This window comes from Populus trichocarpa, chromosome 19 (genome assembly GCF_000002775.5).
Source record: "Populus trichocarpa isolate Nisqually-1 chromosome 19, P.trichocarpa_v4.1, whole genome shotgun sequence".
Classification (NCBI taxonomy): Eukaryota; Viridiplantae; Streptophyta; class Magnoliopsida; order Malpighiales; family Salicaceae; genus Populus; species Populus trichocarpa.
The window spans coordinates 10,386,917-10,414,412 of NC_037303.2; the positions used below are offsets into that span (position 1 = coordinate 10,386,917).

Below are 27,496 nucleotides of genomic sequence, written 5' to 3' on the forward strand. Positions count from 1 at the left end.
TTACTAAAACAAATATTAAAAGCAATAAAAAGCAAAACCATAATTATGAATCCAAAAAAAGAAATCTACTCACTTGATACAGTGAATTAGTACCACATTTTGTTATTTTGTTTTTTTTTTGTAATTAAGTAATTAATTAAATGCATATATAGACACACACACACACATAGAGTAGCATATACACAAAGCATTCGCCTCAAGTTGGGAAAAGGCAAATCTCCCTTTCTCTCAGTAGCTAACATGGCAGATTCCAGGCAGCCACTTCTCTCTCCAAGAGGGAACCAAAACGAAAGTGATGACCAACTCCTGTCACTTACCAGATCAATCACAAACAATTCATTTGCCTCCTCCTTCGTTGCAGATGCCGATGACATCCAACCAATCAATAGTGTCCGCGATTTTTTTAGAGAATTCTGCAGGGAGTCCGTAAAGCTCTGGTTCCTAGCCGCCCCTGCCATCTTCACTACCGTATGCCAGTATTCCCTTGGCGCTATCACTCAAGTCTTTGCAGGCCATGTTGGCACTCTCGCGCTTGCTGCCGTCTCCATCGAGAACTCAGTCATCGCTGGCTTCTCCTTCGGTCTCATGGTACAGAAACAAATTTAAAATCCATCTCTTAACACATTTATGCAAGTTTAATTCGGTTAATTATAAGGGTATATATGATCATGCACTAATTAAATAGAATTGAATGGTGATCAGCTTGGCATGGGAAGTGCTCTTGAAACATTATGTGGGCAAGCTTTCGGAGCTGGACAGCTTGATATGCTAGGAATTTATATGCAGAGATCATGGCTCATACTCAATACCACAGCCTTATTACTTAGTCTGGTTTACATCTTCTCAGCTCAACTCTTAAAGCTTATAGGCCAAACTGCATCCATATCAAAAGCAGCAGGGATGTTCTCGATCTGGATGTTACCACAATTGTTCGCCTACGCGTTTAACTTCCCAATGGCAAAATTCTTGCAATCTCAGAGCAAGATCATGGTCATGGCTGTGATTTCAGTTGTGGTCTTGATTTTGCATACGGTTTTCAGCTGGTTGCTGATGATCAAGTTGAAATGGGGTCTGGTGGGCGCAGCTGTGGTGTTGAATGCGTCATGGGTGATCATAGACATATCGCAGTTTGTGTATATTATCAGTGGAACCTGTGGTCGGGCGTGGAGTGGTTTCTCGTGGAAGGCCTTTCAAAATCTCTGGAGTTTTGTCAGGTTATCTCTTGCGTCCGCGGTGATGCTTTGGTAAGTTTCCTTGTGCTTAATTATTAATTTTTACCATTACCATTTTCTTATTTATTTACATTTGATGATCTTAATTATATATCTCAAGATCTCAAATCATAAATCAAGCTCATGTATCTTATCACCATATACGTACGAGGACAATATCAACATGTACCATTAGGAGACTGCAAATGTACTCTTCTTCGAAATGTTTATAGGAAATCAGTACTTTATTCTCTTAGTTTTCAAATTAAGCACAAGTATAATTTTGGTCTGTTTGAGAATGCGATGAATTTATATTTTTTAAAGTGTTTTTTTTATTTAAAAATAATATATTTAACTTTAATTTAAAATAAAAATAAATTTTAAAATTAGATAAAAAAAAATCAGTTTAATTGCAGCTCCAAACGAGGTATTAGTCTAATCTAGAGCCTGTTTGGCTCTGCGGTTGAACCTGCTTTTGACCGAATTTCAAATTATTTTTTTTTTTTGCTAAAATTGAGTGCGATTTGTACTTTTTGGATCGTTTTGATGTGCTGATGTCAAAAATAATTTTTAAAAAATAAAAAAACATCATTGACATGTATTTTGGCACGAAAAACTATTTGAAAAACAACCACTGCCACACTGCCAAACAGGCTCCTAATCATATACCTTAAAGTTTGCTATTTGATGTAATGGATAGCTACACGGTAGCGTGGCCCTTGCAAATATTACTGTAATCAGCACAGTAAAAAGCTGTTCAACGTTTACCAAATCCCATTTATAAACTTCCTATTTGTACTTGGGAAGATCTAACTGAGAAAAAACTCCAAAATTTATATATTTTTTTATATTAATTTGTCCCGATCTTGACTCGAAAGATTTGATCAACATTTTCACCATTATTCCAAATTGTTTTGCAGCTTAGAGGTCTGGTATTTTATGGCATTGATACTCTTTGCTGGATATCTAAAGAACGCAGAAGTTGCGGTGGATGCCTTGTCGATCTGGTCAGACCCTCACCATTACAATATCATTCTCTGTTTTTATTTTTATTTTTTTGTGTTATTTTTGCCCCTTTCAGTAGGAAATTTATTTGCTTTTAAGTGCATAGAAAGGGATTCCCTAGCTAAGATCACTCGCCAGCCAGCAGAATTTCTAGTCAATATTACCGTATAAGTTCTACGATTTAACCTGTTTTTTATAAAATTTTAGAAGACAATCTCTACTTACACACCCGAGCAGCCATTAGAGTAAAACTACTTTTTCTTTTCTTTTCATAATCTTAATATTGAAGAACATTTCGATACAAAAAAAACAACCTTAATTGCTCAATACAGACAACATAAAATAGTTACTAGGTGGCGTCTCAAATTTGCCGCATGTCTGAGGTCTTCCCATGTAGCCAACGCCATTCCCGGCGCACAGCAACCATAAATTTGTCCCGTCGTTAGTAAAATTTCAGGATCATGGGGCTGCCTCGGAACTAAATCAGATTCACTGTCATTTTTTTTCGTTTTTATCCGAGTAAAAAACCCCTCATGTCATATCGCCTTGTGAGAAAAACTGCTCATTTTAGTCATCGCCGAAAGGACAGATAGCAACCGAGAGGTCTGTCACTGGGCAAGTCCTGTTGCTTTCCATTTTTAAATTAAATCCATGCTTATGTCATAACACGCAGCTCTCTGGACTCCACGTTGTATCCCAGTGATGAATGGTCACTAACAAGCCGCAGGCTTCCTCGAAAAAAACAAAAAAAATGGAGAGGAAGGAAAATAAGGAATTGCAGGTAGAAGCTAACAGTCAAAGAATAGAGCACACGTTTGAGCTACCAGTCAATCCAAGCACCTGCCAAAAGCCCCTGACTTTGACACTCCTTAGGGGACCCAACGAGTAAATGGACACTGTCAGTGTCTCTCCTTAGGTCTATATATATATATATATATATACACAAAAAAAATTTAATTTTTTTTAAATATTTTAAAAAACAAAAACAAATACAAATACGGCTATCACTTTAATGCTGCTTTTAGGTTGTATCTGACAAGTTATTTGTCTGCACGCATTTGGCAAGTTATGATTTTTCTCTTCGGACATCTCTCTTTTTCGTCCTACCTAGAGAACAAATTGATGTACGATTAACACTTTTAACCACAGGTCTGCAATTCCTCGGCTTCTCAGCACCAAGGAAAAAAAAAACATAAAAAATTATATTTTTATCTAGTTTATCAGTCTACTTCTTCGTTCTTCCAGCTACCATTCTTTCTCTACTAAACATTCAAGATGTTATTGGGAAAATCTGTTAAGCAACGTAACGTTTTCTTTTCATATTACAATTAATTATTATAATGCTAGAGACAAATTGGGGTACTGTGATGAAAACTGTTCCATAATGTATTGAAAATCTGCAGCATGAACATACTGGGATGGACGGTCATGGTAGCTTTGGGAATGAATGCAGCCATAAGGTTTGTTATATCTGCGCCTATATTAATTTAATAAATACATATAAGCAAAATCAAGCTGATATATGGTTGTTAAATAATGTAAAATAATGCAGTGTAAGAGTATCGAATGAACTGGGTGCTGCTCATCCGAGAACAGCAAAATTTGCACTGGTGGTGGCTGTTGTATCATCCTTCATCATTGGTCTCATTCTTGCAGCCATTCTTCTTATTTTCCGAAAGAGTTACCCATCTTTATTCTCAAGTGATCTGGATGTGCAAGAACTTGTTCAAGACTTGACACCATTGTTGGCCCTTTGCATTGTTATTGACAACGTTCAGCCAGTTCTCTCTGGTAATTAATTACTGATCCTAGTCATTATTAACTTTATGAAAAATCTGAATCTTTATGCTTGTCCTTTTATAAGTCTTAATTTTTTTTGTTTGTTTCTTATTCATTGTTAGAAAATAATATAAATTATATTTTAAAATTTTATTTAATAATTTAAATTTTTAGGTTGAAATAGTTTGTTGATATGATATCAGAACTTTAATGACTGAACGATCACGAGTTCGAATCTTATTATCTTTATTTATTTGATAAAAATTAAATATAAAATAGTGTGAATTTATGCAAGTTTCAAGCTCAAAAGCTTTCACTTAAGATGATATATTAGAGAATAATATAAATCATATCTTAAAATCTCACCTAACAGTTTAACTTTTAAATTGAGATAGTTCTTTACCTTTACCATTAAAACAATTATTTTTTTTCTTGACATTGTTTTATTTTTGTTATTTTTATCATTATATTTATATATTTTTGTTTCTTTTTTAGGTGTGGCTATTGGAGCTGGATGGCAGGCTGTTGTGGCCTATGTAAACATTGCGTGTTACTATATATTTGGGATCCCTTTGGGTCTCATATTGGGTTTCAAAGTCAAACTAGGAGTTAAGGTTAGTCAAACTAGGATTTCTCACTTTGTTCTTTGCTTTGATCAATTGTTCAATTAAACACCGACCGACTGACACTATAAATTATTAATATTAAAAAAAAAATAATGGTTGGTGAGTTTCAACAGTTCATATATATATATATATATATATTGATTAATGTGCGTGCTGCATCCAAGATATATACTATACAATGTATGAGGTAGCAAAATTAAAAACAAATATCCGGTAGCCAAGAGAAACAGTCCCCTGTAAGTAATATACATGCTTTTCAAATCTGAGTTTTGATCCGTTTTGTTCAGGGGATATGGTATGGAATGCTATCAGGGACTGTCCTCCAGACTATTATCCTCTTCTTGATAATTTATAAAACAAATTGGAACAAAGAGGTATGTTCATTGTTAAACTTTCCCAGCAGCTGCTTCAAGCATTCCCAGTCCTTGTGTTTAGTCGTTTTACTCTTTCATAAATATATATTCTGCATGCAGGCTTCTATTGCCGAAGACAGAATAAGAAAATGGGGAGGGGACACAGATATCAAAGAAAACAGCGTCAAAAGACTTACAGCTACAGAGACTTGAAGTAACAGAGATGTATTTTCAGATTTTGGCCGAGTACATGGTGAAGAGGAACTCAATAAATTATTAGGCAAATCTTCTTTTCTTAGTGTAATGTTTTCATATAACGACAATGGCGGTTGTATATGGCCACTCTTTTAGTTTTTCTTTTCTTTTCAATTAAGGTAAGCTTTTATTCTCAACTCTTTAAGACTATGAATAAAATCTTAGTTGTTGAAAAAAGGAGAACAATTCTTGACCATATGAAATAAGCGTTCCTTCACATTTCCTATATTCGGTAGAACAACCAGGGGAATAGATGTTTTCGCAATCTAATTCTAAACTCGGAGCCGAAGTTGATGCTAAAAATGGAGACCTTGAGTTTGAATTCAATGTTTTGTTACGTTGCGCTTGCAACCTGGTGCGATCATTTTACTAACTAATAATGAGATGTGTTCGAAGGAGATGACAGGGGGATTAGGCGCTTGGGAAAGGTTGGGAATATTGTGAACGCGTTGAAGTGTCTTGGAACAAAGTTAGAACAAAAAAAAAAAAAAAAAACAGAGAAAACAAGAGCAGAAAAACAAGTTTAAAAGGACTGGTTGATCCGAGAGGAGAACCAGCAACTGTCTTTGTTGTGTTAATGAAAAACAACAAAATAGTAAGTATCTAATTAGACTCAAAGAAGGAACAAGACGTCCTGCGTCTAATCTTCCAATTCTTGACTGTTGTTCCTTCAAAAGCATTCGGAACACAAGTATCATTTGAAAATCCGGTTTTTAACTTCCGAAGAACTAATTTTCACTTCGAACGACACGTGTTCATCAAATGGTGTATTAGAGGCATTTTCAACATTATGTAAAGAATTTTTTAGAATTTTTGCATGGGACATTGAGATGAATTATATGTAAAAAAGTAAAAATAAAAAAAATATTCCTATATAATTTTATGATAGTTAGAAACTTTAATTGGTTTTCAAATGGTACATTTGCGCAATGGATGATTAGATTTTATCACCAGAAAAAATCTAACACATTTTCTTAATGATATAGGTGTCGCTCACTTGCTAGAACATATGAAACACGCGTCTATAATTTTTCGATTAAAAATAAAAAACACCCATTATCCTTTTAAACATAACATAATGATGTAAATATTTTTATTGCAATTCATAGTAATAAATGTGTTTAGAACTAAATGAAATTAATCCCTTAGCTTTCTTTATAATTAATTAATTAATAAAATGGTAGCATATACACAAAGCATTCGCCTCAAGTTGGGAAAAGGCAAATCTCCGTTTCTCTCAGTAGCTAACATGGCAGATTCCAGGCAGCCACTTCTCTCTCCAAGAGGGAACCAAAACGAAAGTGATGACCAACTCCTATCACTTACCAGATCAATCACAAACAATTCATTTGCCGAGATAAAATTGAAGTTAGTCATTTCAACGATTTTGTCCTTCCGATGAAAAAAATTAATATTAATCTCCAAAAATAAAATATTTCATTAATTTTAACTTGTAACGAGAAATTAGACACTAATCTCTAAAAATAAAAAATTCATTAATTTATGATTTTCTTAAGAAAAAAACTAACATTCATTTCTAAAATAAGATATTTTGTTGGGACTTCGAGTCAAAAACATTTGACGTTAATCCTTAAAATAAGAGTTTTATTAGTTTATAGTTTTGAATAAAAAACTTTTATATTAATTCTTAAAATAAAAGATTTTATTAGTTTATGATTTTATTAAAATAGGTATTAGACCTGTATAGATGGTAAAAATTAAGCTTTGACCCTATTATTTTGAATACATCCAAAATAAAACCTAAGGATGCCACTAATACTTAATTATTGCGCTTATGTGAGGTCAAGTTGACCTAGCTCAGGTACTTTTAATGAAAAAATTAAAGTTAATTCATAAAATAAAAAGTTTCATTGATTTTGTTATTTAAATAAAAAATTTGATATCAATCTCTAAAAATAGAATATTTTATTGATTTTGATCTAAAATTAAGATATTTACTAATCCCAAAAATTAGTAAATAAACAAATAAAAATTAAATAAATAATAACATTTTTAAAAAAATATGGTTCCAAAATGTTTTTTTTATAAAAAAATAATTTTACATCATTCTTAACTTTCTTCTTACAAAAAGTTAACTAGTTTTGATTGAATCAAACGATTCACAGATGCACCGGACACATTAGCTTTACTAGATCAACTCTCATTCAATTTACTCTAAAATTTGACTTAGTTAAGAGGTTGAGTCGACCGGTCACCATGTTTCCACTGCAAATTTGAAAATTTAATAATATTACTGAAACATTCCTCGCAGCAACACACATTGCAACTATGTACCCTACTCAGTCCTTCAGTAGTCTCGAGTGATTATCCTAGGTTAAAATGGTTTTAAATCTTGGGTTGAGCAGAGGACTATTAGATTTGTGTTTGTGAAAAATGCTCAAGGGTTGAGCAGAGTATCAGACTAAACCCTACGTAAGCCATTCATGTACTGCATCCTATTAATCTACGCGTAATCTTATCGTAAGCAGGCAGAACAACTCGTCCTCCAGAGTCCAAAATAGTCCTTGAAGTTTATTAGTTACTTCATAGAAGTATTATTTCTTAATTTTCTATAAATAGTCATTTTCAATTAAAATAAATAATAATATATCAGTCCAACATCTATAACAATTGTTTTCCTTAAATAATTTTCCTAATCATGAAAGAAAAAGGCTATCCATGGTGATTAACTACGAAATATTACGGAGTAGAATTATAATAACAAATTGAAAGATTAGGAGTATCAGTGTGCGTGGCTTAATTAATAGAAAATATAATTACTAATTATTAATTTACTATAATTCGTTTATGGAAGACCGATATAATTGGCATAGAATCCAAACAATAAACAGTATACGAGAGTTGCCTATTACCTTGCTGGGCAACTGTTGATCAGGATTTTCCTTTCTATAAAAGACCCAGTTTTTAAGGTAACTAATAACAAATCACATGACCGTGTCTCGACTAAAAATCTGACAACATTAAACCAAGGAAATGAGATAATATGATGGCTTGATTTATCATCAACCGGTCCATAGTGTTCCTGATACCCTAGTTTACTTAGATTGGATGGACACGATGTAAGCAACGCATGGATTGCTTTACTAAGTAATCTCTTTCTGAAAAGAATAAGCCAAAAAAAACATATGCCAGTGTTGATATAATTAAGCAAAAAATACGGATTTTCATTTACTCCTATCCTTGTTTTTGTTGCCTTTGTGTGTATAAAAGGGTCTCTGATTTGAGAGTTTATCAGTACTCGTTGCTATTATCCTTTACCAAAAGAGATCGATCATAGCTAGCTTGTTTGAGAGAAAGTTTGTTCAAAATTAATTAAGAGAAGAAGATGACGACTAACCCTGCCCCATTGATCGTCTCTTTCGGAGAGATGCTCATTGATTTTGTGCCTGATGTTGCTGGAGTTTCATTGGCAGAGTCTGCTGGCTTCATCAAAGCACCTGGTGGCGCACCTGCTAATGTTGCTTGTGCCATCACCAAGCTTGGTGGAAAATCTGCCTTCATTGGCAAGGTAAATCTCTTGCTCCTGGCTCGTTTGTGCACCATGCAAGGCACTTACTTTTCACCATTTGTTTTGTGAGCCTTCAGATCGTGAGATTTGTACACGCTTTTTGCACATCTTCTTCTTCAAAAAAAGAAAAAAAAAAGAAAAAAAAAAGAGATGTTAAATAAAATGTAATGATTTTCATGCAAGAACATATGGATCTCAAAGAATAATAATAATGTACAGTAATCATGATTATGTTTTTAATATGATAGGTTGGAGATGATGAGTTTGGCCACATGCTAGTTGACATCTTGAAGAAGAATGGTGTGAACAGTGAAGGAGTGTGCTATGATCCACATGCCAGAACTGCTTTGGCATTTGTGACCCTGAAGAAAAATGGAGAGAGGGAGTTCATGTTCTATAGAAACCCTAGTGCTGATATGCTACTGCAGGAATCTGAGTTGAACATGGGTCTCCTTAAGCAGGCCAAGGTATTCCACTACGGATCTATAAGTTTGATATCTGAGCCATGCAAATCGGCTCACTTGACAGCCATGAAAGCCGCCAGGGAAGCTGGGATATTGCTTTCTTATGATCCAAATGTGAGGCTGCCTCTGTGGCCGTCTTCTGATGCTGCTAGAGATGGGATCAAGAGCATCTGGAATGAAGCTGATTTCATCAAGGTAAATCTACCTAAAATCGTTCCTCCAAATTATTAAATATGTCACAGCTTAATTGAGTTATCTTTTAGTTTTCCAAAACAAAAAAAAGGTCTCTTAGTGAGGAATTGTTTTCTTAAGAAAAGCTGCCTGGGTAATTATGTTCTTAATAAAATCCAAAGCTACACACATTGTTGGACTAGATGTTATAAAAACCAGTCACAGCATAAAAACAAATTGGACCCAGATCCTCATTGTCCCAATTTTCTTTTGTGTCTTGAGCATGGGGTCGAAAGCAAAGTCAACGACTTCGTGGTTTTTCAACCAAGGTATTGAGTTTAGCTGAAGAAAATCAATTGTATTCCCTGAATTCATTAACTCAGATCATGTTTAGTCTAATTTTCTATTTTAAACTTATGGATTCAGATTTTTTAATATTTAAATCTTATCATCTCTATTCTATATAATTATTTAATTAAATTATAAAAATACTAATAATTTTTCAAGTTTAAAGAGATTTCACTCATTGAAATATGTTAGAAAATAATATAAAATCAGAAATTTTATCTATTAATTGAAATTTGATAGTTGTTTGACATTTATTTATATGATCTTGAGTTGGTGCCACAGTTACTTTTATCCACTGATCAATGATTTGGTAGCTCATACATAGTTAAGATCAGCTATATATCTTATTGCTTTGCGTTTAATTCTTCTTTTATCAAGTAATTGAATTGCTTGCTGTTACATGACGCAGGTTAGTGATGATGAGGTATCATTCCTGACACAAGGGGATCCCCAAAAGGAAGATGTGGTTCTGTCCCTCTGGCATGATCGCCTCAAGCTACTTGTTGTCACCGATGGAGAAAAGGGTTGCAGATACTTTACTAAGGCACTTTTTTTGTCTACATATTTTGCGCCTCATAATTTCTTGAATGATTATAATTCATCACTATATTCTAAGGTATTTCCATTTTTGCTTCATTGTTTGATAATACGTTTTTTGCAATGCGCAGAGTTTCAAAGGAAGAGTGCCTGGGTTTTCAGTGAAGGTAGTTGATACTACTGGAGCTGGTGATGCTTTTGTTGGTTCACTCCTTCTTTCTGTTGCCAAGGACACTTCAATTTTTGATGTACTCTCTCTTTTCCTCCCCTCTTTTCGATTTAGCAACACTTTTCTCCTTTTCTGTTTGAATTGGAATTAATCTTATAACTCAATTATCCTTGCATTTGGTATGGCAGAATGAAGAGAAACTGAGGGAGGCTTTGTCATTTGCAAATGCATGTGGAGCCATTTGCACAACTCAGAAAGGAGCAATTCCAGCCCTTCCTTCTGGTTCTGATGCTCTTGCACTTATGAAGTCCAAGGCCAACTAGATGTTACGTCCCTTATTTTCTTGGGTCCAAAACTTTTGTCCAAGAGATGCACTTAGTGTATTTCTTCTTTTAATTTTCGATTTCTCTGCCGTTGCAGATAATCTCTGTTGACAGTTTTGTCTACATCTTTAAAAGTTTATGGTATGCTGTTCTTAATAAATTTGTTTTGATTCTCTAAATTGGCTATCCCTCCTCAACCTCTCACTAGCAAAGTGCAAAGCTGAAATATTTCTTATTCGATGTTGGAACCTCCCATCTTCATCCTCCCTCCAGTGACTTTGTTTCATGCCAAGATATATATTGATCACCACTCATTAGACCTATGGTATATTTCATTACAAACAATATACATTGAATTAACCACTTAATTTATGGGATCTTTTGTCTTTTCGTTGGAGGAAATTAATTACCAAATTTATGTTCTACCTTGTAAATTTAAGATTGGAAGATGAAATTAAAAAAAAAATCTTTTAAAATTTTAAGGATCAAAATAAAAAATAGCTTGAAATGCTCTTAGGATAGTATATATGTTAATATGATGGTTTCGAGTAACACCAAACTTCATATGTTGACAAGAGGTTTAGGTTTGCAAATATGAATTTATAATTATTATGACAGTATTATGATATTTAATCACTTTTTTATTGCTTGAGAATGTATGGCAAATGGGTTTATCGTAGAAGACAGAACACCAAGAAACCATGTCAGCTGTGCTCCTCTTTTTTCACGTTATCGTTGTCGGTGGAGGACTGTACAGTTAAGTAATTCCAGGTGAAATTAGAAAGGAAGGTGATTTCCTTTCTTCCAAGGCTATGATGATTCAATCAAGGCCAACTTGTTTGATGAAATGTACATGGTTTTCTACAGGAAAAAGTACATAAACAATGTAATAGATAGGTCACTCGGCGTAGCAGTTCAATGCGAGAGCTTGAATGAAATAGAAAACCCATTGCGAATCTATTGCGTTATTCAGCAGTAGCATGAGATTAAACACATGCAAGATTCTGCATTTATTTTCTCGAGACAAGTACATAATAAAACCACAGAACCTGAGATGTGGAGGTGAGGGGGTTAAAGGAGGAAAGCGAAACAGGATTACAGAACAGCAACAGAGTCAGAGTTCGCAGGGAAGAGCTACCCATACAAGAAGTTACCGAGAGGAATTTTAAATGAGTCTCTGTTCAGAGCCTGTCAAGGAATCGGCATCATAATTTGCAGTATGTTCAGCATGTTACACCAAAATAAACAGAGCAGTCTCATATGTCAGGATGACAGAGAGTCTCTGTTCCCCAACACCAAACTGGCCTTCTTCGTTGTTGTAAAGTCTCATATGGAATTTTAGTTACACAAGCAACGACCTAGTGCAAAGTGCAAATGGCCTTCTTCTTTGGAGTTATTAGCTAGATTTGTAGGAATTGCTTTGTAATCGGGGAATTCTTGCCTTTCCTCCCTTTTCTCTTTCGTTTCTTTGTTCTTGTTTCAGTTCCTGTTCTTTTTTGCCATTCTCTAAATGGCTAAGTTTATTTTTAATATATATCGATTATTATCCTAAAAAAACCTGATTCATCTAGAGATCACAGCACTACCGTGAGCCGAATTATTTTTTTTAACGTAAAAAATATGTAGGCATTAATATTGTGTTTTCTAAGAAGAAAAAGTTTAATTACGAAGACAGTGATAAAATATAAGGTATATTGGATGACTTTTTTTTTTTTTAATAGTAAGACAGTGATATATAAAAAAAAATTCAAATATTCAACTATTAGTATAATAGATTCATCTGTATCAACCCGACTTAAACAATTAAACTCGTGACCTATATTATAAGACAGTGACAACCGTATAAAAAACAGATTGAAACAAATAATAATGTCCAATCACAAATCAATCTAAAGTTGAAAGATGAAATTAAAAAAACAATTCAATTAAAAAAAAATTAAAACAATATATTATAATGAACCCAGGTCAATTTGTTAAGCTTGTGATCCAAGTCATATAGCCCACTAGATTAATAACTTTTATTTATTAACTTTTTTATTTAATTTGTAAAACCCCGTATAAATATAGGGTTGATGTAATGAAATCTCAACGAGTAATGAAAACTTGGGATGAGAATAAATAAATAAATGGTAGAAATAATAAGAAATACGACGTATATGGAGATGATTATATCCATAAATAATATAAATGTATTGTTGAGGTTAAGATGAGAGATATGAATTTAGATTAAAACTCTTAATGTCGGTGCACCTGGTAATGGGTTTCGATAGATAAAAGAATAAAAAAATGGTAAAGTTATTGTGAAATGATAATAAATCCATAAATAAAATAAATAATAAAAAGAAAAAATAAATATATTTTGAAATGAAAAAATAGTCATAATGACTTAGAGAGATAATTGATATGATTTAAGCATGGATTGACAAGAAAATTCAGATTTTGATGTAAAAATCACATATTGATCAATTTTATACTATCGCGTATAACTTTCAATCCGACAATTGAATTAAATTGAAATTTTATGAGGAGTCTCCTAATATATTGTTTTATCTTAGGTTAAAATTTTAGTTCAATCAAAATTTTGAAAGGCCTTACAATATAGTTCAGTAGCCTGATGTATTTCATGGAGACACTATAAGGTATCTTTGCAAATAAGGCAAAATCATTATCTCTTTCCCTTAAAAAATGACCAGCAACAGCTGTAAAGGGGGGAGGGTTGTTCCTCTTATTTGCTTGTAAAAAAAAATGAGAGGATGATAGCTTGAATTATGGAAAATGGAGAGAAAATTTGAAGAAGGGAAGGATTTGAGTGATTTCTAGTTGGAATCCATAGGAAGGCACAATAATTTAAGTGAGAGAGGAGAGACAAAATTTTGGCTAGAGAGAGAAAGTGAGAATTTGCAAGGAGGGAAGAAAAGTTTGTATTAAACTTGAAATATTTCTTGGAATTGTTGTGTTTAGAAGATATGATAACCTTTTTTCAAGTTTTATTTGATTTTATAAGTCTTTTTGGCATATGTTGATTATGGAAGTCGAGTAGACTTAGGGTTTAATGGATTGATGCATGATTGTTAATTTAATTTTTTAGTGATGGGTTAATTGAGATGATTAATGAATGGGTTTAGTGTTAATTGCATGAAAAATTAAAAAGGGAAGCCTTGATTTCTTCCTTGGGTATTTCAACCAACATTGAAAAAAATAGGAGGGGACTAAATTGTGTTGAGTGCTTGCTTAAAAGATTTATTATATTTTTTTTTTTATGTAAATCATGATTGAGAAAATATAAATTGTAAAGAGTTTTGGGAAGAACCATTGAATTCTCCAATAAAAGGTTTGGCCAAATGGTGATGGTTCTAGGGGGTTTTTAATTTGATTTGCCAAGTGTTTAAATGTATGACAATGTATTGTTTAGTTATAATGAAATGAGTTTTCAAGATGAAAAAATTGAAAGAATCCATGGAATATTTGAAGAGGCCATTCGACTAATTAGGAAGGAATCAAATTTATAGATAAATATATGTTTGAAAGGATTATTCCTTATAGACTAAGCAAGTTGGATAAGTCTTAAACAAAAGATTAAAGATTTGTGAAAAAATATAAATTGTAAGTTCAATCAAAAGAATGAAAGGTAAAGAGAAATGCATTTCCTTATGGCATAACATCTTAAATTGTCATTGAAATGTATATTATAACTTGTTATTGGCTTTTGAATTCGAGAAATGAAAGAAAACACCATAGGATGAAATGTTAATTTAGCTAAGAAAATGAATAATAAAAAGAAAAAGAGAGATGAGAGTCATTTTACTACAAGAAACTAAGTTGAAGATAAATGTTAAATGATGATATAACTTGTGTAAAAAGGGGTTGGTTAATTTGGCTATGGTACTATAGTGAAAGGCTAAGTTTAGATGCGGAAAACTAGTTAAAATGGGATATCAAGTGGATCGTTGTTTCAAATTGTTGTTGAGACTTAAATTCAAATAGTTAAAATGATTATAGGTTAAACAAAAAGGAAATAAAGGCCATAAGATATAAATGTTATTCTAGGTTAAGGAAAATACATGATAAACAAAAAAATAAAGTTCAGGAGTCGTCATACTAAGTGAAACTATGCTTACGACTAATGTTATATAATGATATAACAAGTGTAAAAAAGGTTTGATAAAAAAGATTTAGATGTTAAATAAAAAGGGCGTATTAAGGTGCGGAAATTGACAAAGTTGAGTATATAGACAATAATTAATGTGTTTAAACGTATGACTATGCATTGATGCGTGAATAAAGAATGACAATTTTGGATGGTATAGATGAGTATTAAATCATATACGCCTATCTTATAATAAATTTGCAATCATGTGTTTAATGGGAGTCGGAATAAGGTTTTTAGGTTGATTTAATATGGGTATAATGGTTTTAAAATTTTGTTGATATAAAAGAGATTACAAGAGTTGGACAACATACTGGTGGAGCAGGATTTACATATGTTGCGGATAGGTGCTCGACATCTCTTTTTTTCTAAAATTCTTGAATGTTTCTTTAATGAATTGTTATTCTTTTAGTGTCATGATATTATGAAATGAATAAATTTGATAGAATGAATAATGAAATGAAATATTTCATTCAGTTGTTAAAATGAATACTTGGATATGTAATATAGTCTTGGTATTGAAATGGATTGTTTGGAATGCAATGTTGTAACTTGTGCTTGAAAACAATAAAAAAAAATAAGGAGAAGGAAGGCTACAAAAAGGAAATTGAGAAAAACAAATTATGGATTGGATTGAAAGGATTATGGAGTGATTTGATTAGTCATCCACTCGGTAGAGGCTAATGATATCGGGTTTCTGATATCTGTATTGATTGGTTGTCCATGTGTATGGAAGCTAATGATATCATCTTCGACTGATATCGGTATAAATTTAATTAGTCATCCACTCGGTGGAGGCTAATGATATCGAGTTTTCAATATCGACATTGATTAGTAGTCCATGTGTATGAAGGCTAATGATATTAGTTTTGGCTGATATCGGCATAAACGTGATTAGTCGTCCACTCGGTAAAGGCTAATGATATCAACTTGATTGATATCATCATTGATTTAATTAGTAGCTCATGTATACAAGGGCTAATGATATCGGTTAAATTGATATTGACATTGTGGTATGGCCTATATGGGTGGAGGTTAGAGGCTTTTACTAAGCAAAGGTTTGGGATAAATTCTAAGGAATTAAGAATGTATATTTATTTATGGTATGGAATTTCAAAAAGGCTATCTTGATGAAGTGGATTTAGCAGACTTAATCACATATTTAATAAGGTTGGTTGACAACTTATAATATAAAGGTAGATTAATTGGACAAACTATTGAGGTATAGTCATATGCTGAAAGGGCAATTCTTTGTGATAAGAATGTAAGCTCAAAAAACTAATAGTAACAGGAATGGTGATTGTTTTGACAGTCTATTCATGATAGGAACCATGTGCATGTTGTATCTAGTACATCATAATTGTGATAATTGTGTTTTATTTAAATTTATAAGTTTTGTAGGTTCTTGTCATTAGATATAACCTATTGAGACAAGGCATCAATTTGCTTAGTTACAATACTAGGTATATTATCATAATGTATTTTAATTCAAATGGATGGGAATTGTAATATGAATAAATATTTATAATGTAATGGTCTCTTCATGAAAAAGCAAGCTTAAATTGTTTAATGTACTTGATAAATTTTTAACAGGTGTGTACTATTATAAATTGATTGTTCGATCGACTAGCGTAAGGCTTAATATTGAGAATGAGTTGTTGCATTGTGAAAATTGAATATTCATGAGTTGTTATGTAGGTTATCTAGGGTAAGAGAAGAAGTGTTTAATGACCCGGACATAAAAATTGTTCTCTTTGTTTTTTTTAGCAAACTAGTAAAAATAGCTAAGATCGACCATCAACTAAGAAGAAAAAGATTGAAGTTATTGATCAACGATAAAAACCTCTTCATAACAAGAGTTTTTAGCAATTAATATTGAAGAATGTATATATATATATAAAAGGAGGAAGAAATCCTTATTTTTCATAAACAATTTGTGTGAAAGTAGTATTTTTATTTCATGTGAAACTCGGTTTCTACAACAATATAAATAGATCATTTAGAAGCTGAAAATAATAAACAAGCTCGTATATATAATTTCTTTGCAAGCTTTTTATGATTTATCACTATTTTTTTTTTTAGTTTGACGTGAGTGTCCGGGCCAGCTTGCGCGCATCTCGACTAATCCCACGGGCCCTGAAGTTAACGACCATGTAAGCCTCTAGTGGCCATCATATGAGCAACCACATGGCTCGAACCTGAGACCACAGAGGGAGCAAACCTCTTGGTCCCAAGCTCTTACCACTAGGCCACCACCTAGATGATTTTTATCGCTATTTTTTACTTATCACAATTGATAATTTTCCTCTACAGTTTTTTTTTTTAAAAACAAAATTATTGCTATACTTTTTTTTATATATTCCTTAGGATTAAATTCGTAAGTGTAGTTTAGAAGAAAGGAACTAATAACATGTCATATCAATCAAAGCGTAACAGTTATATTCTTCATATTCTCCTTGAGATTGGTGCCTTCATGACATGTCTTTAAAAGATACTCTTTTAGTCAACCTTAGATGTGAGCAAATTAATTGAATTATCCAAAATATTCATAAAAACTTATCCAAAATTAATCAAATTGAATGATATTGGATAATTTTGGTTAAGAAATACAAAAAAGTTGGTTTGGTTCATTTTAATTTTAAATTTTATAAATTAAAAAAATAAACACCGAAAAAATCCATTATAAACTAAAAACATATTAAATCAGTCAAAAATAGATCAATTAAAGGTTTATTAATTCAAATTTAATTTAATTTATTTTAACAAATATAAAAATAAACTTATCAATTTAGTTCTTTCAAACTATTTAACTTAAAAAAAATAGTTTGAATTTTTTTAACCAAACTAAATTGTTTGAAATTCTTCTCTTTCAACATTAAGATATTATATTATTTGTGACCTAATTACATTTTGTATGGAAAGAAGGAAAGTAAGAAAGAGGAAAATGCAAATTCCAAGCATAATAGTTAGATGTGACCCAAATTTGACTTAATGAAGGACTAAAATCATCAGATTGGATCAACTAACTTTTCATAAAGTGAACTCTCTTTTTCTATTCTTTAATAAATAACTATATCAACATCATTTTGATTATTTTTTTTATATTTTATAGTTTACATGTCTAGATTAAAATAAAATTAGACAGGATTAATCATGTTTTATAAAGTTAATATCTTAATTGATTTAATTTCAAAATTAATTTTCATATCATTATATTTTTCAAATTAATTTACGCGAGTCAAATTAGATTAAATCAACTATATTTCAAAGCATTTTCCATGTCCGGGAACATGTAGAAAAGTAAAGGGAAAATTCCTTCATAACCTACACAAACCATTCTCTCCAGTTTGGAGAGAAAGTGGGTAAGAAAATGACAATTACATCCTTTATGATTGCCATATTAGCTTTAAATCTAGAATATAATGGTAGTTTTCTTCTCTCTTTTTTACAATTATTTTCGTCCATTTTTTGCTATTTATATTTTCTTTTCTTTTCACTTTCTATCCTTTCATCTTCCACTATATTCTAACAAACAGATAAAAATTAGGGGTGATCATTTTTAGTTTGGTTCAGTTTTTATATATATAAAAAATAATCAAATCGAATTTTTTTTTAAAAAAACCGAAATCGGTTCAAACTAACCGGTTTTGGTTTTGGTTCGGTTTTTTTAAAACAAAACCCGGTTCAAACCGGTTTGGCTCGGTTTTTTTCTGGTTTTTTCGGTTCGGTTCGGTTCGGTTTGGTTTTTCGGTTTCAGGCTTATAAAACCGAAACCGAACCGAACCGGTCGGTTTTTTCAAAATTTTAATCGGTTTTTTTCACGGTTCAGTTTTTTCAGTTATTTTTTTTTCCAGTTTTCTCAATTTAATCAATTTTTCAGTTTTTTTCTCATCCTTAAAGAAAACACAATTTTCTTTCCCCGCCCATTTTTTCTTCCAAACACATATGAACTCTTATAGTCTTATTTTCTAAGATTATCATATCTCTTTCAACTTCATAACAAGTGTCATTCGCAAATTCTAAGATTACCATCGAACTCATATTTTTGCCCTCAAGGTATTATTCCTTCTTGTCCTCGAGCACCGCATTCGCCCTCGAGGCATTATTCTATCTTGTCCTCGAAACGCCCCATTTGCCCTCGAGATTGTCAAGAACACAACACTTCCTCGTCCTCAAATACGAACCGTAAAACCCACCAATAATCTCCAATCACTTCTCAAGCCAACCCCAGTTCTGCACTTAGGATGAGGGGAAAGTGGAATAGCTGCAGGGATTCTCTCAAAAAATCCAAGTTACCTGTTATATTATCCATGCTTTGCTCCTGGAAACTAACTTAGTTTCTGCTACATATCGAAATACTAGTTTAAACGAATGATATTGACAGTGCAATCATGAAAAAAGCTTGTTAATTAAGTTGGTTCATGTGTCAATCATCAATTAAGCTTGTAAACAGAAGTCTGCCTCATGCATTGGCTAATAATTACCAGAGCTGAATGAGATGAAGGGATGGAGCCTAAGGGAGAGGTATAGTAGTGTTCATCGATCAGATCACTAGCAGCTTTATCGAATGAACTTACTTTACTGAATCAGGAGTAGTTTACTAGTTTATTTATACATTAATTGAAACACTTAATTCTTCCAGAAAATAGCCCTAATCATTTTTCCTATAAGTGTATTCACTTCTACACTTAATCGCTCACAGACAAGATGAAGATAGTACAATAATGGGTTGTTCTCGTGATTACATCACGTCCACGTTCAAGTTTTCTTCCTCGCAAAAACAAACAAATGACTCCCATTGAAGATCCAACATCAAGAATCAACAACATCATGAGTCCAAAATTACAAACAATGGATTTCTTGATCCAAGCTAACTCGTACTTTTGAAAGGTTCGCTTGTAAAAGGGTTTAGAATGAAAGGCCTACCATGTTCATTCTCTGATATATTACTTTTTATTCACAATTTCCCAGATATTGGGTTGGCAGAAAGATCATCACTGGCCGTGTGCCACAAACGAAGGGCGTATGAAGTTTCATGATTATTAATCTTCAAAAACCACCCACACCTTGCTTATTTTAGTCTCCAATGTGCAAGAGAAAAGAGTTGGTGACCAGCTAAAATTACCCGCATCCTTCTCATCACCTTCTGACTTTGTTATGCAATCCAAAATGGGAGGTGTTGAACCATTCTTGCTCAGGACTGACGAGCTGCGGGAAGTTGCAATATAGGTCGAAAACTGCTCCAGTGCCATAATATGATCCATGGTGACGATTTGTACCACTGGATAGTCCAAGTTCTTGTTTTCGATAATTCGTTTGCAATTCTCAAACAAATTATGAAGCTCCTGGCTTTGCTGAGAAGCCCTCCTTAGTATTTGACAGGCCAAGTCTCTAGCTGCCCTTGTTAAATCAAAGAACATATTAACAAGAGCTGCTACACCTTCACTGTATTTCTTGTAAACTTGGAAGCTCTCTTTCAAGGTGTTGCTCATAGCTGCTTGAGCAAGATTATCTAAAGGCGAAATATTGAACGGCGAACAATCTAAAACTCTATCTATAAACACTTGACATTTTGGCAATTTTCTGAACACCATATCGATGGACTTTTCATCATAGCATCGAGATTCCAGATCACCTTGGGACATAACAGGTTCAAGCTTCCCTGCTTGATTGATGACCCACCCTATTCTTTCCTCTAGATAAGCTGCATATTTGTGTATGAAGCTTACGGAAGGATCTGAAATGTTCCTTAGGAAGCAGCGAGTACTCATTTGGAGATGGCCTGAAGCATGCGCATTACGCAGCTGCTGCTCGAAGCATCGATTGCCTCCACGAAGGAGTCGATGAATTAGAGAGAGTGTCTTGAGGGCAACCAGGTTGTCTCTGGTCTTGCCAAGGCGGCGAGAAATCCTCTCGGCAAGAAAGTGGATGGATCCGGGAGAGTTTGAGACCAAGAAGAGGATCTCATGCATGTGTTTGTCGTCAATGGGGCCACTATCATGGCCAGTTGCACGCACAACTGCGACCTCTATGCTGGAAAAATCCTTCCCTTCATGATGACTGTAGATCATGGCTTTCCCAATTGATGCATGATCCTTCACTGCGCCAAGAGCTATTCGGAGCTTGCCTTGTATGTCCACCCCCATTTCTTTGAATTTGTAAGAAAATGTGTAGATATGTTTCACTAGAAGAAAGCATTTATAAAAGGGAGGGTGGGGAGAGGGAAGTTGAAGAATTAGGCAATGGGGAATCATATCTTGATTTTAAAACAAGCCAAGTTATGCCTTTAAAAAAGTCTTCCAGTAACAAAAGAGACCATATGGGCCAATATGTTCTGCTAAGAAATTTAAAATCACAGTTTGCATGCTTTGTTACTATTATATTGCTGTATAGGGTACCAAGTGTTTCACATACACAAGTCAACAGGAACAAATTCTCGCAAATCTACCATGAAACTTATCCTCGACAAATATTTGCTAGACCGAGTGATTAATCACATGCCTGCGAGTACTGCAAGCACAAGGATCTCAAGTGCTTTGCTCTGATCTCAAATATCTCTGCAAAAGGGTCCCACTAGTTGAACAGTGAATTCGATGAACAAGTGAATGATTTGTACTGGACAAGAGAAACATACAAGTACATATAGAATTTACATAAATCTTTGTTTTTCATTACTTTATGGGATTATAAATCGCAGCCCCATGTTTGACTCTAATTAATGAATGATATGGAAGAAAACAGGAAAAATGTGGTCATTGGCCATCCCACTAAAGGCCTTGGATTCTCTCCCTCTCTCTCCCTCTCCCTGTAAACTCAAATCAATCACTAGTGTTGATTAATATTTAGCTTTTCCAGGTGAACTGATTGTTGTGAATTTGAAAACCGAAACAAGGCGTGCAAAAGCTTTACACGGCCTTCCTTTCCTTCTTTTTAACTTTTGGGAGTGTGGATATAAACAAGTAAACTGCTACATGTTAAAAGAGTCAACGGGCAAAAAGGTTTCTTTGTAGTGGAGGGAGAAAGAACCTCATTCCTTAGGAATAGGATTCTCCAGCATCAAGCTTTCTTCCTATTGGCAACAACATAATATACTAAGCATTCTTGACCTTGGATATCTTCTCTCTCTCTCTCTCTCTCTTTCTTTTTGCTTTTGGTTATGATATCTTCTCTTTTCACATCCACAGGTTCTTCATTCATTATGATACAACTTTCAACTTCCATTCAGCTGCCACTCAAGGGGCAAAACATGACCCATATAAGATATTGCGGGGTGAAATGCCTTGTCATATTTAGTAATGGTTCAAGATGTTTCAGCCATGGCTAAATCGTGACAGCTAATAGTCTCTCAGCGGACACCTCAAAAGTTCAAACTTGAGGTTTCATGTGCAATTCTGAAGTTCAAATTAAGAGAGAAGTGGGATGGGAATTTGAAAAACGGAAGCAATCTTCACTGTAAAACACGAGACTAATAAGCCTCCTCAATCCCAATGAATTAAGGAAAAAAAGATGAGGAAAAAAAGTAGCCATCACATCAAACAAAACAAATTCCATCATGTCGACACATGTCAAGGTGGAAGGATAACTGAGCCTACTCTCTAGCCTGGTTATTCTGTCACTAGTGGCCGATTTGGAGAAATTGAATTGTGTGGATAAATGATTGAATAGATCTCTAACAGCAGTTTCATACATTCATATTCCATCAAATCAAATAATATCATGAATTTCTATATTCTGAAAACCTTCATCACAGGGTGAATTGACAGGTTGTATTTGGGAATGAAACGATTCTTTTTTATCCTCTATATTCCCCAACTCAAGTTGGATATTGTCTGGGGTCAAAACCAACTTGTGAGAATACATTTCCAGGCTAGCAAGTACAAGATACAAAGCGAATAATTATAGAACAAGCCCGACTACAATGGTCAATGCTCAATATTTTTATTATGAATAAAGACAGATATGACGATGTGCTAAGCTTACTTGTAACAAAAACGAGAATTTCACTCGACAATTATGATTGTTGAAATTGTCCGATCTCATTATCCATGCATCCACCCTCCAGGAGCAGATGAAAGGTCTGCACACACTGCCAACAGCCCTGAAATTGGACGCTTGCACTCATGATAAAAGGGTTTGCTATAATGCCACCAACCACAAATGCAGATGCCTTTAGATGTAAATGTGCTAACTCTTATTTATTGTTTTATTCAAATTCAGTGATCTAAACACTATTTTCAGTAGTCTAGACTTCTACATGTTAAAAATGCACTCCAATAAAAACATTAAGTTTAATACACTATCTAACGTCATTATTGTCAAAACTAGTTGAATCACCAACAGATAGGCAATGGGATTATTACGACATGAAATTTTTCTTTCAACTCATTGTCTTTTCTGTTGTTTTCATTCTATCCTCCCACACTAGTGCTTTGCTAGCTTCAGCAAATAAAAAAAAATCAATAGGCAAAACATATTCAAAAACTACAATCAGTGTGTGGTAGACACAGCATTTCACTACAAGGGCCGCTGAACTCTTCAAAGAAAGGGAAAACAATTATTGAACTACACATTTGTGAAGGGAGGCCAATCAACTAAAGCAAAAAAATGATTCCTGTCGAACCTATTCCCATGTTTTACTCTAGACACCACAAAAGTGATTCCAAACAGTACAAGGCACGAATCTTAAACTTTTTGTACTCTAGTGCAACTCCACTAGAAAAGTCCCCCGAGAGCATGTTGATAAATTCATTAAATAGCAATACAAGGATCTGGATAAATTTGAGAAATTAATCAGTAAATAAAAGCATTACAACAACGCATCTAAATGCGTGGTTCCTCTGGGTAAAACATTCTGCCATCTCATATTTTCTGTCACTGCATGATGTCATGACTATGCAAACTGCTGTGCTATTTTAATTAATGACATTCCGTGCATAGTCACTGTAAATAAAACAAGCGGTGCTTTAAAAAAAAAAAGAAGAAATCAAGAAATTGTTATACCTGAATGTAAGTAGCCTCTGGAAAGCCCTACCTTAGAGGCTTTAAACCCTGGAAAAGTCCCATAAAAGGTCAGATTTTTTATTGATAGCTCATAATGGATAAATATAGAAAAAAAATTAAAAAGCATGTGAAAGAAGCTCAAACTACATAAAATACAGCATTTACACACATGGCATTAAAAATTCAACAAAATGAAGGCAAAATTGTGTTTCTATTCTGGTCAAGCAAATTCCTACTGATGTCATAGAGAACAAATTTTACCTAAAAAAGTGAAGAAATGACTGTTTTCAGCTTTTGCATTTTACTTCTTTTACTGATCTCATTCAGAGGGGAAAAAAGAAAAATTATATTTTACCCTCAGTTCTCATGGGATGCTTTAAGGTCTGGAATTTTTGACACTCCCTTGGTATAACACTTAACAGGTAATATTCTTATCAGAGATCATTTTACACTTAGTTTTAACTTTTCAATCAAGTCAATGGCAAAATGTGTCTAGTTTCTCTTCATATATCACCAAGTGATCCAGGTCATCATATCAACTTGATGGGCCGATGCATGAAAAGAGAAGTTTCGGGAAACTAATGTGATGCCATTTTTATAGATCTTTCACCTTTGCACCGCTTCATTTTATTTTTATTTTAATAGGGGCAGTTTAAAACAAAAAATCTAAGCTGATGCTTCAGATCAAGTTGTGTCTGGAGGCAGAAGAGTTATGTAATAAATTTATGCATGTGTTGGTGCCTATACAAGCCGAGACATGGAAAGAGGATGTTCTCAGAAAAGTTTTCATCATGCCACATTCAGGAATGCTGACAATAAATCATTTTTATAAGTTTTTCTTCTTTTCTTTAACTTTATTTTGACACGTACAAGTTGGACCAACAACCTAAGCTGATGCTACAGATATCAAGAGATGTGGAGGTTGAAATGTTCTGTAATCAAGTTATGAATGTTTTAGTTCCTTTCCTGTCTCCATTAAGTGCCAAACATAAAAAATATAAAGCTCCACTGTGTATGAGTTGATAAGCAAATACAAATTAGAAAGAAATGCATAAGCTCATTAAGAGGTTGTATTTGGCTAAAACAAGGTGAAGCAGCCTAGTTTTTTATGAGCTCAAAGATGGAGATTATCAGTTTATTTGCTCATCAAAATGATACATCTCTATGAGCTCAGAACAGAAAGTTTAAACCAAGCTACTACAAAGACATGGATATCTTGAACAAAGCAAAGTGTCAAAACTGTTCTCATCTAAGAGCTAGCATGCATTTGTAATTAAGATTTATCCATTTCTTCTGCTGGAAATAGTAATTGATATGACCTAGTATGTTACCAATTGCAATAACTCTAGCAATAATAATTAGTAACTATACCTTCGAATTCCTCAAATCATTCACTGCCATCCTAAGAGAATCATCTGATAGTATCAAACGTGACAGAGCCCCTGTGCTTAACCTGCAACATTCAGCAGAGACTATCATGAGAGCGGGATTGTTCTAACCTAGTCAGTCACCAAATATAATCAAGAATCAAGTTTACTTGCACTAAGCCTGACTAGCATGAAAGTTTTCCCTGATCAAGAAAAACTAGAATGGATAATACAACAAATGACGGTTTAAAAGGAAATGATACATTTATTGGACCAGTGAAAAATAATTCTTAATTTCTGCAGATATGAGAAATGAACCACTAAAAATCTAGACGAGAATGCATCATGGTGTCCAGAGCCTCTAGGCTAGCATTAGAAGATAATCAAGTTTCAGTTTTTAAGGCTTATAGTCTGTTTTAAGTATAGAAAAAAAAAAAGGGATATAGGATAGAAAAGCTCATTCCTAAGTACCCTAGTAATTTCCCTGCTTCCGATATAGAGCCGTCAACAGCAAAGATTAGATCCAGCAACGCTTGCATTCCCTATATTAAGGAGTAAAACTTGCAATGAGTTTTCCAACCCTTCAAAATGGATAGAAATACATGTAACTTTTAAAAGGAAAAACAACTTTATTACCAAGATAAATTTAGGATTCTTGGGTCCAATTTGTGGACCACAATCTGATCCTCTGATTGTTGATTTAAGAGGAAGAATTTGAAGCAGTTCCAATCGAGGTGTATACGAATCAATATCCAAACTGTTCCTAACTACCAAAATAATAATAATAATAATAATAAGGAGTATCTGAACAAGCAAAACAAAACATACACTTTTGTCCATCTTCACTCAATCAGCAATAAAAAAGAGTACTAAAAGAATCAAAAGGCACTTAAAAGTCTCTACCTCTGATAGCTAATAGAGCGCGCAGGCGTTTCAAAGCCGAAGCACGATTCATATGCTGTGATCGGTCCTCAACAGCCTACATACAGTAAAAAGAACAAGAACCAAATAAAAACCATTTAGACAAAACAACAAACATGTTATATGCATATTCGGCATGGTACAGTTTTGGCAGAGAATGAAGCAAGTAAAGCTAGTGGTGACCTGAGCAATAATCCCAGTAGGAAGGTGCTTGAGACGGACAGCAGACTCACGCTTGTTACGGTGCTGACCACCTGGGCCTGAGGCCTTGAACGTGTCCATCTCACACTGTCTCATCAGTTCATCATCTGTCAATTCTAAGTAGTTTGTACCATTACCATGACTTGCAGAAGTGTTATAATTGAAGCAAATTAAGCGTTTTTTTGGGGTTTCTGCAGTTCTTGTGTACAAGGTTGGTGAGTGAAAATGTCTTGATTTGGTTCTGTTAGAACCGTTGAGATAATGGCAAGAGATCAAATTTAAAGGAGAAGAAGATGGACGAGATATGCGGGAAGGAACAATGGTGTTGGTTGTGATTGGAAGTCTGAGGAGAAGCATTGATTTTAGTAGCGAATGAGCTGACACTGCCATTTCTTGAATCAGTAAGTATTACTTCTAATGGTAAGTAAAGGGGATTTCAGTTTGTCCCAAAGGAAGCCATTGTTGTCCGAGGAAAATAACTCTCTCTCCCGATGAATTTCTCGACTGTCTTTATACTTTCTTCCTCCAAGAAGGAAAAAAGTAAACTACAAACCAGTACCTAAACTATGTGTAATTTTCAGTTGAGTCTCTGCAAGTTCAAAGTTAAAGTAATGATGCCTAAACTTTTCAGATTTTACTCAACAGTGCCCTCATTAAATGGAATTAATTTAGAACTAGCCCCGGACGGCCAGATGTCGGACCGAGAGCTAAGGAACTGGACCCAAATACATACGATTCTCACTAAAGATGATTGAATCGGCTAGTGGAACCAATTACTTTTATTCTTTTATATTTGGTATTTTTTACGCAATTTTTCACTAGTATGATTTTAATAATATTATCTTTTTTTTTCTCACTGTTAAAGTACATATTGAATATCTTTAATTAATATTTAATAAATTATTTTAATTTTAATAAAAAGAAAAAATTTAAATATTGATAGAATTAAATTAAATGTTTGGTATATGATAATTCAATGAAGTCTAATGTGATTTTATTGATTTATGATTTTAAACATACAACAAAATGCTGAGCTCGGCTATTAACGAGTTGTTGCACTTTTTTGTGGCATTCATCAATTTGCACATGC

At 33.6% G+C, this 27,496-nt stretch overlaps 4 protein-coding genes across 5 annotated transcripts; 2 read left to right on the top strand and 2 right to left on the bottom strand.

The window, feature by feature from the left end:
• The first annotated feature begins 167 nt into the window (after nucleotides 1-167).
• On the top strand, nucleotides 168-5,415 carry LOC18108365 (protein DETOXIFICATION 29). The gene is made up of 8 exons (XM_024590885.2): nucleotides 168-588; nucleotides 703-1,244; nucleotides 2,132-2,218; nucleotides 3,620-3,676; nucleotides 3,769-4,007; nucleotides 4,491-4,609; nucleotides 4,909-4,995; nucleotides 5,095-5,415. The coding sequence occupies exons 1-8, from the start codon at nucleotides 241-243 to the stop codon at nucleotides 5,185-5,187; spliced, it is 1,572 nt and encodes a 523-aa protein (XP_024446653.1). The 5' UTR covers nucleotides 168-240; the 3' UTR covers nucleotides 5,188-5,415.
• A 3,036-nt stretch (nucleotides 5,416-8,451) lies between these two features.
• On the top strand, nucleotides 8,452-10,949 carry LOC18108366 (probable fructokinase-5). The gene is made up of 5 exons (XM_024591369.2): nucleotides 8,452-8,758; nucleotides 9,007-9,417; nucleotides 10,151-10,285; nucleotides 10,410-10,526; nucleotides 10,636-10,949. The coding sequence occupies exons 1-5, from the start codon at nucleotides 8,576-8,578 to the stop codon at nucleotides 10,768-10,770; spliced, it is 981 nt and encodes a 326-aa protein (XP_024447137.2). The 5' UTR covers nucleotides 8,452-8,575; the 3' UTR covers nucleotides 10,771-10,949.
• An 8,682-nt stretch (nucleotides 10,950-19,631) lies between these two features.
• On the bottom strand, nucleotides 19,632-21,135 carry LOC18108367 (putative clathrin assembly protein At1g33340). The gene has a single exon (XM_006371275.3). The coding sequence runs from the start codon at nucleotides 21,061-21,063 to the stop codon at nucleotides 19,960-19,962; it is 1,104 nt and encodes a 367-aa protein (XP_006371337.2). The 5' UTR covers nucleotides 21,064-21,135; the 3' UTR covers nucleotides 19,632-19,959.
• A 1,414-nt stretch (nucleotides 21,136-22,549) lies between these two features.
• Nucleotides 22,550-26,971, bottom strand: LOC18108368 (uncharacterized). 2 transcript variants are annotated; one of them, XM_024591118.2, is made up of 7 exons: nucleotides 26,389-26,971; nucleotides 26,188-26,263; nucleotides 25,921-26,051; nucleotides 25,756-25,826; nucleotides 25,289-25,370; nucleotides 23,918-23,965; nucleotides 22,550-23,003 (listed from the first exon to the last, which is right to left on the bottom strand). In XM_024591118.2, exons 1-6 carry the CDS (start codon nucleotides 26,794-26,796, stop codon nucleotides 23,945-23,947), a joined length of 789 nt encoding a protein of 262 aa, XP_024446886.1. In that variant the 5' UTR covers nucleotides 26,797-26,971; the 3' UTR covers nucleotides 22,550-23,003; nucleotides 23,918-23,944. The 2 variants fall into 2 exon arrangements, with proteins under 2 accessions (XP_024446886.1, XP_006371338.2); XM_006371276.3 differs by having other exon boundaries at nucleotides 22,550-23,015; nucleotides 26,389-26,965.
• Nucleotides 26,972-27,496: the final 525 nt, after the last annotated feature.

What these genes read in the sequence shown, in the direction of transcription:
- LOC18108365 (XM_024590885.2), top strand. Translation starts at nt 241, where the DNA reads ATGGCAGATTCCAGGCAGCCACTTCTCTCTCCAAGAGGGAACCAAAAC. An exon ending in GTGGATGCCTTGTCGATCTG is followed by an intron (nt 2,219 to 3,619) that starts GTCAGACCCTCA and finishes GAAAATCTGCAG; the next exon opens with CATGAACATACTGGGATGGA. An exon ending in CGTTCAGCCAGTTCTCTCTG is followed by an intron (nt 4,008 to 4,490) that starts GTAATTAATTAC and finishes TTTCTTTTTTAG; the next exon opens with GTGTGGCTATTGGAGCTGGA.
- LOC18108366 (XM_024591369.2), top strand. Translation starts at nt 8,576, where the DNA reads ATGACGACTAACCCTGCCCCATTGATCGTCTCTTTCGGAGAGATGCTC. An exon ending in AATCTGCCTTCATTGGCAAG is followed by an intron (nt 8,759 to 9,006) that starts GTAAATCTCTTG and finishes TTAATATGATAG; the next exon opens with GTTGGAGATGATGAGTTTGG. An exon ending in AGGACACTTCAATTTTTGAT is followed by an intron (nt 10,527 to 10,635) that starts GTACTCTCTCTT and finishes TTGGTATGGCAG; the next exon opens with AATGAAGAGAAACTGAGGGA.
- LOC18108367 (XM_006371275.3), bottom strand. Translation starts at nt 21,063, where the DNA reads ATGGGGGTGGACATACAAGGCAAGCTCCGAATAGCTCTTGGCGCAGTG.
- LOC18108368 (XM_024591118.2), bottom strand. Translation starts at nt 26,796, where the DNA reads ATGGCAGTGTCAGCTCATTCGCTACTAAAATCAATGCTTCTCCTCAGA. An exon ending in CTACTGGGATTATTGCTCAG is followed by an intron (nt 26,264 to 26,388) that starts GTCACCACTAGC and finishes TACTGTATGTAG; the next exon opens with GCTGTTGAGGACCGATCACA. An exon ending in ATGATTTGAGGAATTCGAAG is followed by an intron (nt 23,966 to 25,288) that starts GTATAGTTACTA and finishes GGACTTTTCCAG; the next exon opens with GGTTTAAAGCCTCTAAGGTA.